General features: G+C 38.0%; 1 protein-coding gene across 21 annotated transcripts in view; it reads left to right on the forward strand.

The window, feature by feature from the left end:
• LOC148873853 (hyperosmolality-gated Ca2+ permeable channel 2.1-like) overlaps positions 1-18,719 on the forward strand; it is an 82,370-nt gene that overhangs the window by 12,117 nt on the left and 51,534 nt on the right. For all 21 annotated transcript variants that reach the window (XM_088964022.1, XM_088964024.1, XM_088964031.1 and 18 more), the window contains 3 exons: positions 291-354; positions 466-675; positions 4,602-4,796. In XM_088964022.1, the coding sequence (XP_088820148.1) occupies positions 291-354; positions 466-675; positions 4,602-4,796 (469 nt within the window). The remainder of the gene's footprint in view (positions 1-290; positions 355-465; positions 676-4,601; positions 4,797-18,719) is intronic.

Below are 18,719 nucleotides of genomic sequence, written 5' to 3' on the forward strand. Positions count from 1 at the left end.
TAAAATTTAGAAACAGATAAAGAAAGCAATGTAAAGGTTGCTTACATGTTTTCAATTAATAATGATTGAGTAAAGGTTGCTTATATTTACAAATATTGCAATGTAAATATATATGGATTTGTACCTGCTTTAATTACTGTCTGGAACTTCCAATCCTATAACCTTCAGCTTTTTCATTGATATGTTGCATACCTGCATTTGAATGTCGTGATAATATTTTCAGTCATTGCTTCTACAAATTTATTAGCATATCTGATTTTATTTTCTTTTCTTTGATGTTCATTTTGCAGGCTTTGGGTCCATTGTCTTGCATTATATATAATAACTTGTTCAGCTTGCGTTCTTCTTTACTTTGTAAGGATGCAATTTCTGTAATTGATATATGCATTATATTTCATTTAATTTTGCATATATTCATAAAAAAAATTATTTGAAAGGTTTGTTTGTTTGTTTTTATGTCTATAGGAATACAATAAGATTGCTAAAATGAGGCTAGCACACATTACTGGATCTCCTGCTAATCCAAGTCACTTTTCAATTGTTGTTCGTTCCATCCCATGGTCTTCAGAGGAATCATACAGTGATTCTGTACGAAGATTCTTCACAAATTACCATGCTTCAAGCTACTTAACACACCAAATGGTTTACCGGTCTGGAACCATTAAGAAATTGATGGTGAGTAGTTGTCATAAACTTTTCTTCATTTTTGTTTTGTATTTTGTGTGAGTTTTGGATTATGTATTGCATAGTTGTCAGGGCATATATGCAATTCTAGGTGATAGTGGAGTGCCCAGTTGCATAGTGACCTAGGCAATTGAATTTTATAAAATAAAAAACTAAAATCTAGGTCAGTTCCCTAGTTTATGCCAATCGGCATGCATATATGAAAAAAATAGCAATAATATTTAGTAATAACACTAACTTTTCTCTCAAAACATGGAGAATTATCATATCTGAAGACTGTCATTTTAAATCTATTAATTTCAATTTTAAATATTTGAAAATGACACTTTGAAATAGAAAGTACATATTAGAGAAATTTCATGCAAAGTTAGCAACTAAAGAAGGATATAAGTTTGTAGTTGTACTTCTAAAAATTAAAGATTGAGAGTTACAAAAAGGGAGCAACAAAAAACAAGGGGAGAACCCCTATTCCATTTAATTTAAGAGAGGGAAAGGGAGTAGTTGATTAAAAAAGAAGAAACTTCTTTTATTGTTATCTTCTTTCTTTGATTCTCTTCTCAAAAATCTTGGATCTTTTAAGTTTCAATTGTAAAACCTTAAAAAAACATAAGTAATGTATGGTATAATGTATCAACAACATACTAGTAAGATGAAGCCATCATAATAATATTATAGTAAGGTTCTTGCATTGTGACTCAGAAAGGAACTAGAAGTGGAGGAATTGAAATAAGCTGATGATGCTGCTGTTTGAGGCTTCTTGAACTCCAATGCAAAAAAAATGGCCCAACCTGCACTCCTTCCCTTTTACCTTCCTAGTGTTCTGATCCTGAATCAAACATCCATCATATGAAGAGGTGAGAATGTTACCTTTATGAACTAATTAGCCAACAAAAATCAGATTTGTAGTGAGATTATGAACAAGAAACGTCTTGGTAAGAGGGAATGATGCAGTGGGTGAATATGTTTGTGATGGGTTTTATAAGGTTACTTGGTTGGTTAGGGTAGGCTCCTGTCATATGGTTGGTAGCTCTATAGTCAATGATCCAAATGTGAGAGGGAGAAGAACAATAACTGGAGAACTCACCACATAAGCCAATAGCAGAAAAGGTAGAAGAAATAGTAGATGCTACTAGTTGTCGAATGTTTTCATCTACCATAGATGCCACCTTTAACAAAAGAATAACCACTAGTAGAAGATTTCTTACTACAATGTGCTACAGCAGCAGTGCCAATCCCATAAGTTGATCCATCAGGTTTCACATGAATAATATCAGCTCTATCAGAGGCCATTTTAGAAAAAGAAACAACATTCTAGACACAAGAATATCAAAGAAAGACAAATTCAGCAACAGTCCACTCTAATCCAGGGGGATAGAGAAGTATTCCCGCAGTAGAGGAAGTCAAGAGACTCTAAAAAATACCACAAACAACTTCAGCAATCAAGAACTTGAAATTGACAGTCGAGACAAGTTTTAGGATTATTGAATCTAAAAACTCTCAAATATCAATCTGAAATCTGAAACAATTAAATGAGAAACAAGAAAACCCTAGGGTCACACCAGATCTAGGGCTATAGGTTGATCGAATCAGTCAATTGAGAGGAAACTGTGATTTACCAACATGTCAGGCATCTTTTCCAAGAACAGGTACCTTCTGTTGACGGAAACAGCCCTCAGAAAAACTTCAAACCAGAAACTGAGTGTAGTGTAGGGTTAAAAAAACACTAGATAGAACCCTTCAATCTGGAGAGAAAAGCCTAGATCGCTGGATGTTGTAGAAGACCTGAAGTGCAAAGCTGTTGCAGTCTAGAAAAGGAAACTGTACATTATTGCTGCCACAAGAAGAAGATAAGAACTCCTTCAGAAACTTCACCAAATCAGATGCTGTTTGTAAGGTGAATACATAAGGTCTAAGCGACACTAGATCTGAAGTTTGGCCTCAAACCAAGGTCTCCCAAGCAGTGATTTAAAAGGCACACCTCACGCACACCTAGTTGCACAGACAAGGTGCATTTAAGATTAGGTGCCTCGCCCAGGTCCTAGGTGCAGCACTTTTGCTCACTCATGAAAGCTCCAACAACCCCCTATTTGCTAATGCTGTTCATTCATTGATTTTAATAAAATATCTTCTTGAAAGGCAATTAAAATTATAAAATGAGAATTAAGAATTTAAGGCCCTAACATGGACTTGTTTGGGCTTGCCTTGAGGGGTGTGGCACAAAGGCAACTCGTTGAATCAGGAATGTAACATGTTTTACATCACATTAGCTACTTGAAGTAATGCAATTGAGGAAAAAGAAGATTGTGGTCTTTACATGCTTGGAAATGTTTTACATGTTTGATTTTATTTTTAAATTTTTATTTGAATATGCTTTACATGTTATATTTATGTATTATAATTTTTTTGATAAATTTTATGTATTTTAATTTTAGATAATAGGTTTTATAAACTATTAATTTTAAAATTTAAGTTTATATTTCTTATTAATATTATGTTTAATATTTTTTATTTGATGCATTGTTTTGAATTTTCTGACATTATTTTTTATTTTTATCAATTTTTTTTTGTATTTTTGCACCTTGCTTCGAAAAGGCACGTGCCTTGCGCCCTTTTTGCTTCTTGCGCTTTTAAAACATTGCTCCCAAGAGAGATCTAATAAAAACTTTCCTGCTGGTTGCCAGAGTAGACTGAACAGCAATTAGGGTTGATTAAAACTGCCCTAATATTTTTCAAAGAATAGAGGACAGTAAATCCTAATAGGACAGTAGGATTACTGCTTCCAGTGAGGATCGAGAGAATAGAAAACAGATCAGAGAGCAACCTGTTATGATACCATGTCAACACTCTTGGCCAAATAGAGAAGTGAACAAGAATAATCTTAAATGGTCGACCCCCACCTCAAAGAGTCTTTATATATTAAATGATATGCACAATTACACGAATGCCATATAGGACAAAAACAGAAAAAACAACAAAGAATACAAGTAATGTAACGTACAACAGGGACTATACTAATAGGATACATCAAGTCACAGAATCTCCACAAAAATCACTTCACAACCTTAGTTTCATCAGGAAATTAATCGCAACACAGATTCATAAGAGATCTTCACTTCACAGTACTGAGCAGCCTCAATTATCACCTTTCCTCTTGGTTTCGATCCATTAGAGGGTCACAAACAATCACTTATCACCTGTCACAGCACTTGTGATGGTTGGAACCATCACTATTCACCCAGGACCTCTGCTGAGCCTAGTTCGATCCCCTGTAGCAAGCTATGGCAGTCTTCTATAAGGAACCCTAACCAGATCGTTGGCAAGAATTAGCTGTAATCTGATCTTCCTTTTGTTACCTGCTCTGATACCATGTGAAAAAGTGGTACAGAAGAACTACAATGGAATTTGAACCAGAAAAGAAGGAAAGAAAGGAGAGAAGAGAGGAGAAGAGAGAATGGAGAAAACTGCAGATCTGTTTTATAGAAAGATTAGACTTCATAATCCTCTCTAAGCAGTCGGTCCACCTTTATATTAATAATAAAAGATAATGAATTACATATATGCCTCTATTTATGATAAATAGTGGACAGGAGTGTCCAAAACATAAATTAAAAAGACCTCTCTATCCTGCTGCTCAATACACCCAGAGATACTATTCTTTAAAAAACAATTTTTTTATGTGGATAATGGATAAACAATGACTCTACCATTAAATTTTCAGTTTCATGATGTACTAACTAGTAAAAGTTCTTTTTTAAGATACATTTCTGTGACAAAGAACAGAATGGTGGAAAAAGATTCATGTAGCCATACATCTGCATGTATAAGCTAGCCCTTCTTGTCTTTCATGTGCATGTATAAACTCATTTTTCTGTCAATCTAACATGCCAGTGATGATGTCTGACATTTTCTATTTTCAGAATGATACAGAAAAGACCTATAGTGTTCTTTCACACCGTAGTTCAGGGTCTTTGGACCAGAATTGTCGCCCAAGTATACTAAGACGTATCACCTGTGGAGGAGCAACAAATTTTTCCCACTTACTACCAAATCAACTCATGCGTGTTTTGGAGAAATTTATCCTTAGCTGTGTTGATTTTTGTATAAGAAAAAAGGTGACGACTTCACATGCCATTTGAGTGTTCTAGTACTATTATATTATTCATTTATTCATTATTTATACATTTCTAAGATACAAGTGCTTGGCTGGTATTTATCAAAGCTTTCCTTTATCTTCAACTTAAAGTGCTTTCTCTTGTGGGCTTGTATTCTGAACAGATTTCTATTACCTAGGTCATAGAACGTATGTTTTTCTTTAGCATACTAGAAACTAGGTTAACTTTTCTTAGCTGCCTCTATGAGGACCCATTCTCTCCCTCGTGTGTACATGTGTCAAAGTTGGTACAGAAGAATTAAAAATGTTGTGCTTGAAGTGGAGTCCAAAGTCTAATATTTTTATATATTTGAAGTTTGAAAATTTTGAATTTTGAAAACTATTAACTTGACATCCATTGTCATTTACAAAATAATGTTACATATCAACCATGGCATAGACCTTAAGTGGAACTTTTCTTTTTGACTAAGGCCATGTTTGGGAGTGTTTATGCTAAAAATAAGTGGTTAAAAAAAGTGCTTATATGAATAAGCACTTATATGTATTTGGCACCCAGCTTTTTCAAGTGCTTATTTTAAAAAATAAGCACTTATTTCATATTGGGTGTCTAGTGGCCTTTTTCTCCAATAAGCATTTAAATAAGCACTTGTGACTCTTTTGTAGTCCCAACAGAGCACAGTTTCTCTCTTCTAGATTATATTCTTCGGGTTATACTTTCATAAAAAAGGTATTCTGATCCCCTGCAAACGCTTCATGATTTAAAGCCTGTTTTCTTGTCTTAAAACCTCCACCTCTGCATTTCCTCTCTGGGTTCTCCCACCTTTGCTCTCTACTTCTCTGTTCCATCGAAATCAAAATCTCGAACCTATTCTCTGTAATTGAATTATCAAACTGTAGCAAACTTGGGACTTTATTCTTTCCATGGAAGGAGAGAGAGGGAGGCTGACTGGCCCACTGGCCACCGCGAATTCTGAGATTATTATTATTTTTTCATCGGATTGGTATGAGCTGTAATTCTGTGTTGTAACTGTAATTCGGAAATGGTGAGATCGGGAATGAAAATTTTCTTTCCGGCTTCCTATCATCTTACTAACTTGAATTGGTTTCTTCATGAGAGCAAGAGCAAGGGATGGACCCATGAAGAGAACAAGAGGTTTAAGGATGCTCTTGCGGTATATGATAAGGACACTCCTGATCGATGGATGAAGGTAGCGGCAATGATTCTGGGCAAGACCGTGGTGGACGTCATGAGGCAATACAATGAATTTCTGGTCGTCGTTGGCCATAGAAAAGCTGGCCAGATCCCAATTCCAGGGTATGACACCCCTTCTTTCACATTAGATTTGAGAAACAATCATGGGCTTGACGGGTTTAAGCAATTGTATAGTTCTGGCAGCAGGAGAGCTACCTTGGGTCGGCCCTCTGTATAGGAGGGATTTGGGCATCGGAGAGATTAGAGAGATCTGTGTTATTACAGTGGAAGAGACCTGGGCATCAGAAAGTTTCCAACCATGGAACGAGTGAGAGGAGAATGTGACCCCAGATCAGTGGAGAAGAAATCATGTGTTTTTACAGTAGGGTTCCATTATTGGTTGCAGAGAGCAATGGAGAAGAAAATCCTCGATGAAGAAGAAACCCTCTGTTAATTAATAATTTTTTTAAAATAGAAATAAATACAAAAAACTATGAAAAGTAAAAAATTATAGAATATTTGGGGGCACATTTCTAATATTTTATATTAATTGTATTAAATAAATTAAATGTGATAACCAAGAAATGTTTTTACTGATGATGAAAATGAAATACAACACTTAAAACCGACTCAAAACTGAAATTGTATTCTTGTTTGATGATGGGCCAAAAGTTCAACATTTTGGTTGATATGTGATAACCCTTGATGTCATAATTAAATTATAAAAAAAGAAAAAATACAAAAAAAATGAAAAAGTGCAGAAATTTTGTAGAATGCATTTGTGTACATCCTTAACATTTTATATTTAATCATATTAAAGTAAAACAAGTGTGATAAGCAAGAATTGTTTTTTATTGATGATGGAAATAAAATAGTGTTCTGCAGTTCACATCTTGTAAAATGACATGATGCTTATGGTGATGAGAATAAACATGATGAGGAGTTGACTCTGATGATGCAGATAACACTAGTATAGTCATAAGAAGCTGAACCTGAGGCAACCTGTCATCAAGAATAGTGTTCTCCCCTTAGGAAAGGTAGAAAAGAAAGGCCAACTCTCAAAGAATGATACATCGATAATTTACCAAGAAACAAAAAGAATGATACATCCATAGAAATGGAGTGCCTTTGTTGCTGATAAAAAAAATGGAGTACCTTTGTGACATAAGATCGAAATACTTATACCCCTTCCAAGAGGATGGATAGCCAGGGAAGGCAAAGGGAAGGACTTGTGGTCTAACTTTCCACATGGGGGAGAAAAGTTATGAATAAAACAACGATAACCAAAAAATATGGAGAGTAGAAAGAAAACGATACTTAGAATCCATTTGTTCTGTCCAATTCAAGGTCTGGATTGGAGTGGGACCTAGGTTTTAAAAGAGGCTTCTGTGGGTGTGAAATAAGTAATATTTTGTTCTTGCTCCAAAGTCTTGAGAGGGTGGTCTTGGACCCATTAAAAAGGGATAGTCGAATCTGGACTCTTTCATCCAGAGATTCTTTGGCTTCTGCATCTCTCTTTAGTTCTTTAGGCCCCGTTTGACATTGTTTTTGGTTCTGTTCTTGGGGAAGTTCCTGTTCCAGAACAAGAATTCTGTTTCTTTTTCCTGAGTTCTTACCTGAGTTCTTGGACTATTATTGTTGGTAGGTGGTTGTCAGAAAAACAAGTGAATCTACAGATTGTTGCTGGTAGAAGAAACAGGTGATGGATGAGTGCGACCTGAATCAACATATGAAAAACTAGTCGGGGGTTGTCACTGGAGAACATAAAACATGAAAAAGGGAAAACTGTGAGTCATGGTGATGGGGAGAAGAGGACCGTTTGAAGAAATTAGGGTTTTAGAAAGCTAAATTTGTTGTTCTGTCTGAGGTTTTGTAAACACCCTTGTTGACATGTGAAGTCCAAGCCACACATGTTCGTAAATTCGAAATAAGTGTTGCTGTGTTGGGAACACCGCCTTTCTCTTGTTCCTGAGAAATGACAAATTTTTCTTGGGGCTCTATTCCTGTTCCAGGACAACGTTTTTCTTGTACTTTTTTTGCATACCAAATGTTTTCTCCTGCGAGAACATCGGGAACACGATAAATGTTTCTGCGGATGGATCCCAAACAAGACCTTAATACAGCAGGGTGATAGTCTTGGATTTTCCTTTTGTGTTAAAGAGGTTTGGAGTACGCCTAGGAGGATATTGCTGGGAAGTCCTTATCACCCTATTGGTGCTGTTGTCAGCCTGTTAGTAGAGTAGCACTGCTGTTAGGGTGTTCTTTTCATAAGGCCTTTTGTGTTCTTTTAGTAGTATGAGCTGCCAGGGTCAATTCTGTAATTACAGCTCTTATCGTGGGGCACTAAGAGCATTCATCAGATCTGCAGTTTTCTTTCAGAACTTTCTTTCTTTTGGACTGTGGAGTAGAGAACCCATGGCGTCTGATGGGTTTTTCTCTTTTCTTTTGTATTCTCCCTTGGTCATAACACCAAGGAGAACAGGTGTAACAACCCGATGCTGTAGAGGTGACAGTTGATATGGTTTCTGCGTACCTGTGTGCACAAGGAGTTGTGTAACCCCTGCCGTAGGTGTATCCAGATTATTTTTCATTTCAGCATGGTGTTAGGTGGATTGTATGTGGGTGAGTCATTGTCTGTCGTGGAGCTGTAATTGGTAAGTATCAGCAGTCGAAATTGTTTTCTGGATTGAAACCCTAGTGTTGTGGGGCTGTAATTTGTATGTTTCAGCAGTTCGAATTGTTTTCTGGATAGTTGACTTCCAAGGATTCTACTTCTTCTTGTGTTACCACATCACGGGAACAGCCAGTGTAGGGACTGATAACATGCTGTTTCCTATGCCAACTACTCCCTTCAATGGCCTGAATTATCTGGAGTGGTCAAAGGGGGTGAAACTCTATGTAATTGCAAGAGGGAAAGCTGGGTATATTAATGGGAAGATAAAAGAGCCTAAGAATGGGACCGCTGAACATGATAGGTGGGACCGGGAAAATAGTATGGTGATGTCTTGGCTCCTTGTAGCCATGGAATCTGATGTTAGTAAGAACTTTATATGGGCTGAAACTGCCGGTGAAATTTGGGAACAAGCTGGGACAATATATTCTGAGCAAAGACATTATGCAAAGATCTATCAATTACAGGTTTAATCCACAACTTGTAAACAGGGTGATTGGAGTTTGTTAGCATACTATTCAGCTCTCACTTTAGTATGGAAGGAGTTAGATTATTTTCCGAGTATAGAGTGGAAACATGATGATGATGCCAAGGCTTATAAGAAGCTAGTCTCCTAGCAGCGAGCCTTTGCCTTCTTGTTGGGGCTAAATCCTGTATATGAGCCCCTAAGGGTTTAGATTTTAGGAAGTAGTACATTACCTTCAATTCAAGAGGTGTATGCCTTAATCCAGTCCGAAGAAAGTAGAAGTGCGATGGTTACAACTGAGGGGGAGAAGCAAATAGCATTGGCTGCAAGGGGTAATGTGACAAAGAAGAGTGAATTTAAGAAGAATGATGACAAGGACAAAGTTGTGGTGTACCCACTGTCAACACTCTAGACATACGCGTGAGAATTGTTAGAATCTCGTAGGAAAGCTGAAGTGAGCAGAAAAAACCATCAGAAGGGCCAAAAGAAGTATAGTACAACTAAAGTGACAACTCAAGATACTTAGTGCGGTGATGTGTGTATTGGTACTACCCATAATCATCATACTAGTTCTGACCCCAAGGAAGATATCATCAATTATGTTCGTGATCACCTAGAGTCTTATGGTAAGGCTTTACGTCAGATCGAGAATACTACTACTTGTACTCCCTTTTCTTCATTTGTGTCTACATTAGGTAATGTTGCCTTTGCCTTCCTTGTTTCTACTACCATTCATTCCATCTAGATCATCGACTTAGTGGCCTCCAACCACATGACTGGTAATTCAAATCTTTTCCAATCTTACAACCCTTTGTCTGGGAGAGATAAGGGGAGGCTTGTAGGTGGATCTTTCTCCTCCATTGCAGGCCAAGGATCAATATCTCTTCTCCATGGCCTTAACCTTAATAAGGTATTGCATGTACCGAAACTTCCTATCAATTTACTTTCCACTAGTAGTATCACAAACTACTTAAATTGTAGTGTAACCTTCTTTCCTGGTTCATTTGATTTTCAAGATCTAACTTCTAGGAGGGCGATTGGTAGAGGAAGCTTAGTAGATGGTTTCTACACTCTTAACAAGGTTGATGTTTGGGGACCTATCACTATTACTTCAGAGGGCAGTTATAGGTATTTTATCACTGTGATGACTTCTCCCTCATTACATGGGTATTTCCCATGCATACTAGAGATGAAGTTCCAAGAATTATAAGGGACTTCCAAAAGATGATGTTTATGCAATTTCATGTTGAGATTCAAATATCTCAATAAGGTAATGCAAAGGACTATTTCCATGGTGATCTAAATTAATTTTTTGGTTCCCATGGATCACTTCATTGGAGTTGATTTGCAAGAACACCGCAACAAAATGGTGTTGCAGAAAGAAAGAACCAATACTTTGTTGAAGTAACATGAGGGATGATGTTACATATGAATGTGCCTAAACGTTTTTGGATGGATGCCTTGCTACCGCATATGCCATCAATCGTATGTCCTCTAGAGTATTGAATTATAAGGCCTCTCATCATTCATTGTTCCCTTAGTCCCCTTTATTTTCCATTCCTATGAGTGTTTGGTTGTCGTGCCTTTGTTCATGATTTGTCCCCTTCCTGTTGTAAGTTGGACATTCGGCCTATTCCATTTATCTTCCTTGGGTACCCCTCTTCTCAAAAGGGATATTAGTGACTTGATCCCATTAGTCGTAAGTACTTTGTCTCTATGGATGTTTCCTTTATTGAGTCTAAACCATTCTACTTTGTTTCTCCTCAGGGGGAGAGTAGAGGAGAATATCATTCGTCATGTCTGTCTTCCTTTTATTTCGAAACCTACTCTCTGTGTTTTCCTGCATAAGCGCCATAGAAATCAGCAATGTTCTCAAGATGTGAACCCACTGGATACCGAGTGATCGATATTGCTAGACTGTAGGAAGGTAAGTCCAATTGAGCCAAGTACCCTTGTTCCGATTGTTTCCTTTATTCCCATTTTAGTTGTGGATGATCTTGATATTCCCATTGCCTAAAGAAAAGGGGTAAGGTCATGCATTACCAAACACCCTATTACCCATTATGTGTCTTATGACCATATTTCTCCCTCTTACCGTGTCTTCTTGTCTACCATGGATAGTATTCCTATACCTAAAAGCGTGGTAAAGGCTTTGACTTACCCTGAACAGACATACAAATGCTATGAAAGAGGAAATTAATGCTCTCCATAAGAATTATACTTGGGAGTTGGTGGATCTTCCAAAAGGGAAAGGCCTAGTGGGGTGTAAATGGGTGTTCACAGTAAAACACAAGGCAGAGGGAATGGTAGAAAGGTATAAAGCAAGGCGGGTAGAAAAGGGATACACTTACACCTATGGTGTTGATTATGATGAGACATTTGCTCTAGTAGAAAAGATGAATTCAATTTGGGTTCTTCTATCATTAGCTGCAAATCTTGGTTGGGAGTTGCACCAACTTGATATATAAAATCCCTTCATAAATGGTGATTTGGAAGAGGAAGTTTATGTGGTTCAACCACCGGGTTTTTATGTTGAAGGAAGCGAAAGTAAGGTGTGCAAGTTGAGAAAGTCTCTCTATGGATTAAAACAATTTCCCCAAACATGGTCAATAGGTTTCATATAGTAATTCAGCAAGTAGGGTTCAAACAATACAATTCTAGTCTAATCTTACCCTCTTTGTTAAGAGATGTTCAGGGCAGGTCACAATGTTGATGGTATATGTGGATGGTATCATCATTACATGAACTATGGCTTTGAGATACAAAAGTTGAAGGAGTTCTTAGCCTCCCAATTTGAAGTGAATGATCTGGGACCCCCAAGGTATTTTATTGGGATTGAGGTTGCCCGCTTACAAAAGGGTAGCTTTATTTCTCAAAATTCGGGTTGCTCTCCCTACCATTATTTCTCCATATCAGGGTGCTTTGGTAAGTGGAAGGCCAATCACTGACTAAATCCTAATCGCTAATGAATATATGGAGGATGTAAACTGGATATGGATAAATCTTATGATATGGTGGATTGGTCTTTCTTGCTAGAAGTGTTGAGGGGTTTTGGCGTTGGGGAGAGATGGTACAAGTGGATCAAAGGGTGTGTCAAGATTTTTCATTACTCCTTAGTCAATGGGACAATGGTTTTTCACCAAAAAAAAAAAAGAACAATGGTGGATTTTTTTTCCAGCCTTAAGAGGAAGTAGGCAAGTAGGCCCTCTTTCTCTTTTTCTATTTACTCTAATTGTTGAGGTCCTTGGAAAACTAATTTATAGGGTAGAATCACAAGATTTGGTGAGGGGTTGGAAGGTTGGTCATGTCGATTTTCCAATTGCACACTTGCAATTTGTAGATGATACATTATTATTTTGTGGAGGAAATGGGAACTTGGTAAGGAATCCCAAGCTTACAACACAACATTTTGAGCTAATCTCCAACCTTAAAGTGGCTCTGTCTCTACTAGAGCAGAACTGATAGGAACTGAAAATGGTAGGGGCATTAGTCATATGGTAAGATGCTCCTGAGTTTCTAATCCAGGGAGGTCCCTCCTTACCTAAAGTGGATGCAAGATTTGCAGTTGTATATGAATTACCTGTATGTGCAAAGGAAGTGGTGTAGTTGGCTCCTGCATTCTGCTGTCCATCTGGAAGGCTAGAGCTAGGTGAATCCTTCTCACTGATAAGCTGTCTAGACCTCTCCAATTCTGTTCTCAGTGCTGCTACTGCAATGGATTCTCAATCAGTTTGGGAGAGAGGGGATGAAGAGTCTCCTGTAGTGGCTACATTTGCATTTCCCTTCTTGTTTCTTATCCAAGCAGGCATAAGATTTGTATGAAGCTTTCAACAAGTGTCCTTGGTATGCTTAGGCTTCTCGCAATAATCACACACCAAGTCCTTATCTTCCCTTCTAGTCTCACTATACCCCCTGTCTCTATTCGACTTAGGTTTTGTTGTACCAATCATAGCTGACTGATTAATCCTAGGCTGTCTCAGCATTACATTCCTCCTATTCTCCTCTCCAGAGACAAAAGCATAGGCCTGAGAGAGTGTCACACCCTCCCTAGAAAGAATATGCTACGTAGCAATGTCAAATTCAGGTTCAACCCTGCCAAGAACTCAAAAACCCTATTCCTCTCTACCAGTCTGTGATAAGTTGCTGCATCATTTACACTTTCCCATACCACAGTTTCTAAGTGATCTATTTCCTGCCATAGGGTTTTTAGCATGGAGAAATACACAACAAGAGGTTTTTCTCCCTGTTTCATATTTATCACCTGATTTCTTAACTGATAGGCTTTGGCTTCATTTTGCTTATGAGAGTAGGTTTCAGTCACTCCATCCCAAATCTCCTTAGTAGTATTAGCCCATAGGAAATTTTTTGCAATATGAGGTAACATAGGATTACATAGCCAGGACATTACCATGTAATTCTCTTGCACATATCGGGAAGAGTCTGTATTAGATTTCCTCTCCTCGCTAGTGAGATACCCTAATTTTCCACGGGCACCAATAGCCATCTTTGCTGATTGTGCCCACTCCAAATTATTTCTACCATCAAGTTTTACTGTAGTAATGATCCCAAATCAAAAAATATCACTACTACCTCCAACACCCAGTCCCACAGTATCGATATATTTCATCTCGGTATTCAAACTCTCCATCTTACTTCAAACAGTTCAACAGTAAGAAAAAAATAGATTGGAGACCTTCAAAAAATAATTTAATATCACACACACATGAACCAACCCTTCCGGAAGAAGAAAACCCTAGCTGGAGGGAAATCTCTCTCCTCCCCACGCCTCCCAACAGAGAGAAAAGTGAATCGACTACTCCGAGAGGCCTAGAAAATTCTAGAAACCAAACTGCTTTCTTTAGAAAATCAAAAGAAAACTAACAATACCTGGGTGCCGAAGATTAGATAAAAAACAAAGAGTCCAACTTTTTTGGGACTCTTCCCCATACTCCAGTTCTTTCTGATTTTGATGTCAAAAAGTTGATCACCTTCCTGATGACTAGATCTCCAAAAACTCCAAGAACTGGGCAATTTATAGCAGATCAATCAGCCCTTTACTACTTCATGCAGTCGGCTGATTTAGGGCTGCATGAGAATGCTTTAAGAAACCCTAGCCGATGCTCTGATACCAAGAAGAAATCTACTGCTTTAAAAAAATATAAAAGAAAAGTAGTTTCTTGAAGAGAGAAGGAAGAGAGAAGGAGAAGAAGAGAAGAAGAGAAGTTGAAAAGAAATGTGAGCATTAATCTAGCCGCCCCCTTCACTTATTATTTATACTAAAATAATAGAATAGTACAAAGACAACTATGCTCTTATAGGGCGGCAAAACATAAAACAACATATATAACACTCAAAAACATAATAAAATTTGGACTCACATAACTACTGTGGTCCCCACCTTGTATCTAACAACTAACATAAAACATCTACTCAGAATAACATCATAAAACTAATTAATCTTCAACAATAGGTATTCATGGGCTTGCAACTGGTACTTGGGATGTTGGAATATTTATTGGGGCTACCACAGTCTCACCTTGGAAAGCCATCCAAGCTATTCTCCCCTCTTTCCTGCCTTTGTCAAGTATGACCATTGTTCTGGTAATCTTATAAAATTTTAGGAATAGGTTTTGAAGGGAACTTCTCCTTGAAAGATAAATTCCTCTCTGTTTTTGCAATGTTGAGATATAGTGATAAACATGTGTACTCTTTTCTTGTTCCTTCAGGTTCAAGAAATGGCTTTGATTGGGATTTTTGATTGAGAAGGGGTGAGGGACTCAGAATTGAATGATGTTTTGGAATTGCCTCATACCTTGATGGGGTCTACTTGGACTCCTCTGGTGCTTATTTCTTCAAGGCTGTTATTCAACATTTTGATTCATTGGAGCCAGCCTTTCCGGTTAAGGAGATTTGGGGCAACCCCATCCCTCCTGTTGTCAGTCCTTTTATTTAATTAAATAAATAAAAACTTAAAAAGAATTCTCCTGGTATGAGCCTAGAAGGAGAAGAGACGAAGAAGAAGAGGAGAAGAAAGGTCAAATAGAATAAGGTTATACAGTTTCTATTGAAGAAGAGAACTGCCACCCAAAATTTTTAATTCATAATAAAAGGTAAAATTACACTATTACCTTTGTATACAAATGCTTGAGAATAGAGACAAAAAACATTGATTTAAAGAAGGGAAAAAACTAAAATAACCCTAAAACAAAGCTGTATTTTAACACTCCCCCTCAAGTTGGAGCATATATATCATGCAACTCCAACTTGCTACAAATGTATTTCCTCTGAGCACCACTCAAGCCTTTGGTAAACAAATCAGCTAGTTGATCTTCAGGCTTCACGTATTGGGGTAATGAATTCACCACTGACCACCTTTTCTTTAACAAAGTGGCAATCCACCTATATGTGTTTAGTCCTCTCATGATACATTGGATTGGAAGAGATATGAATGGCAGCCTGGTTCACAAAATAGCTTCAAGGGTGTTGTGACTGATGTTCCCATCTCTTGTAACAATTGTCTCAACCACACCAACTCACATGTAGTGTGGGCCATGGCTCTGTACTCGGCCTCAACACTACTCCTAGCCACCACATTTTGCTTCTTGCTTTTCCAAGTAATCAAATTCCCTGCCAAAAAGGTGCAGTAACCAGTTGTTGATTTCTTGTCAGTAACTGACCCTGCCCAATCAGCACTTGTGTATCCTTCCAAGGAAAGTTCTCCCTCTTTCTTATACAACAACCCTTTACCTGGAGCCCCCTTTAAATAGTGTAGAACACTAACAATACCTTCCCAATGGGTTGTCCTTGTGTTTTGCATGAATTGGCTCAATAATCCAATGTTGAAGGAAATTTCAGGTCTTGTAATGGTTAAATAAATCAATTTTCCTACTACTCTCCTGTACTCCAAGATCATCTAGGGGCTCCCCCTCACTATTAGACATCTTCACATTCAGATCTATATGGGTATCCACGGGTTTTCTACCTAAAAGACCAGATTCTTCCAATAGGTCAAGCACATAGTTCCTTTGTGAGAGAGAGATTCCCAACTTTGACCTTGCTACTTCTATACCCAAAAAATATTTCAAGTTCCCCTAGTCCTTAGTTTGGAACTGGTTTTGTAAAAAACGTTTGAGCTTTTCAATGCCATGCTCATCACTTCCTATGATAATGATGTCATCAACATAGACTACTAACATAATCTTCCTAGATGTAGTGTCTCTACTGAACACTAAATGATCAACCCTACATTATGTCATTCCAAACTGTTGTATTACACTACTAAATCTCCCAAACCAGGCCCTCGGAGATTGCTTTAACCCATAAATTGCTTTCTTCAACCGATACACCTTACCTTCCTCCCCCTGAGCAATGTAACCTAGAGGTTGTTCCATATACACCTCCTCTAGGTCACCGTGAAGAAATGCATTTTTGATATCCAACTGGAACAACAACCAATCAAAATGTGCAGCCAGGGAAATAAGCACCCGGACTGAACCCATTTTAGCTATAGGTGAAAAGGTATCAGTATAATCAACACCATAGGTCTATGTATACCCTTTGGCTACTAAGTGTGCTTTATATCTCTCCACACTACCATCGGCAAGATGCTTAATAGTGTAAACCCACTGACAACCAACTGCTTTCTTTCCTGGAGGCAGAGAAGTGAGGTCCCAAGTATAATTATAATGAAGAGCATGAAATTCCTCATCCATCGCCCTTTACCATTCTAGAGAGGGAGGAGCATCGTGAAGAGATCTAGGAACAAACACAGACGATAAAAAGGATACAAAATTCCGATAGGATGGAGATAAATGGGCAAATGAAACATAACGAGATATAGGATGTTCAGTACAAGTACGCATACCTTTGTGAAGTGCAATGGGAAGATCAAAATGAGATGGATCCGTTGACGGAGGAGCTACTGATGGCGAAGATAAAGCTGGAGAAGGCTGAAACACAATACCACGAGGGTCGTGAGCATACACTCGATGGACCGGTGGTCGTACTGACTCTTGAACAGCGGGAGTAGGCACAGACACCTCCTCCATTGGTAATGGAAGAGGAGGTGGGGATAGAGTATCAAGGGAAGTAGGTTCAGTTGAGGAAAAAAAAGGAACATTTTCAAAGAAAGTCATATCAGGAATAACAAAGGAGTGCCAAAGGGAAGGACTGTAGCACTTATATCCTTTCTGGGTCCGAGAGTACCCTAGAAAGACACATTTAAGAGCACGAGCGTCCATCTTATCCAACACCTGCCCCAAGCGATGAACAAAACAAACGCAACCAAAGACACGCGGAGGCAAAGGGAATGGAGATTGAGAAGGAAAGACAATAGAAAAAGGAGAGGAGCCACTTAACACGGAAGATGGCATATGATTAATGAGAAAGCAAGAAGTAAAGAATAACATCACTCCAATATTTTTTTGGAACTGACATTTGAATCAAAAGTGCCTGAGTAGTGTCAAGTAAATGTCTATTCTTCTGCTTAGCTACTCTATTTTGTCGTGGAGTAGAGGAGCAGGATGATTGATGTATTATGCCATGAGATTCAAAGAACATACGAAATGGGCATTGAAAATATTCTTTTGCATTGTTAGATGAAAGTATTTAATGGAGATACCAAATTGATTCTTAATTTCAGAATAAAAGGAGAGAAATATATCAAACACCACTGTACGGGATTTCATTAAATAAATCATGTCATTGTTGAATAATCATCAACAAAGGAAATAAAATATTTAAAACCATTGTAAGATTAAACTGGACAAGGACCCCAAACATCTGAATGAACAAGTTCAAAAAGACTCGAGACTCTAGTAGGTTCCCTTGGAACAAAAGAGACATAATGATGCTTACTAAACTGACAAGCTTCACACTGTAACTCGCGAATAGACACAACCTTTGGAACAAGACTCTTGAGAGTTGGAAGAGAAGGGTGACCCATCCGATAGTGCCACTGCAACAGTGTAATAGAGGAATGAAGAGCTGTTTGTGACCCACTGCCATGAGATCCTGAAAAATGCAATAGGACGGAAAGAATGAGACAGAGCAATTCAAAGATTTTGTCAACTTACTAACATACATAAGACTAAAGGGAAATTTAGGAACATATAGGACAGACGGTAAAGTAAAATCAGAATGTAAAGAAACATCACCGGTACCAGAAACACAGGATGTAGTACCATCAGCTAGAGTAACCGATTGAGCAGTAGAGGGAGGGGATAAAGATGCAAACAGGTCTGAGGACCCAGTCACGTTATTTAAGGCCTCATAACCAATAATCTATGGTTTAAAGGAAGAAACAAGACATGTTTTACCTGACTTTGCAAGAGTTGTAGTATTACCGAAAGAAGAAGACAAACGAAGTTTTTCATACTCTTCTCGGGTGATGGAAACCATTTCCTTCTCCTTCCCAGTACCTAAAGTAGTGGAGTCATCTCTCGTAGTACCACTATCTCCTTCTACAGTAGTATGATTGGCCCAAGTAGAAGGTGGGCCATGCAGATCATAACAGTAGTTCACAGTGTGTCCTTCCCGCCCACACTAGCTGCATTCTTTGATCATTCTTCGACCAGCAATATCGACACCACGACCT

This window comes from Nelumbo lutea, chromosome 1 (genome assembly GCF_056320005.1).
Source record: "Nelumbo lutea isolate HS-2025 chromosome 1, American lotus-T2T, whole genome shotgun sequence".
Lineage (NCBI taxonomy): Eukaryota > Viridiplantae > Streptophyta > Magnoliopsida > Proteales > Nelumbonaceae > Nelumbo > Nelumbo lutea.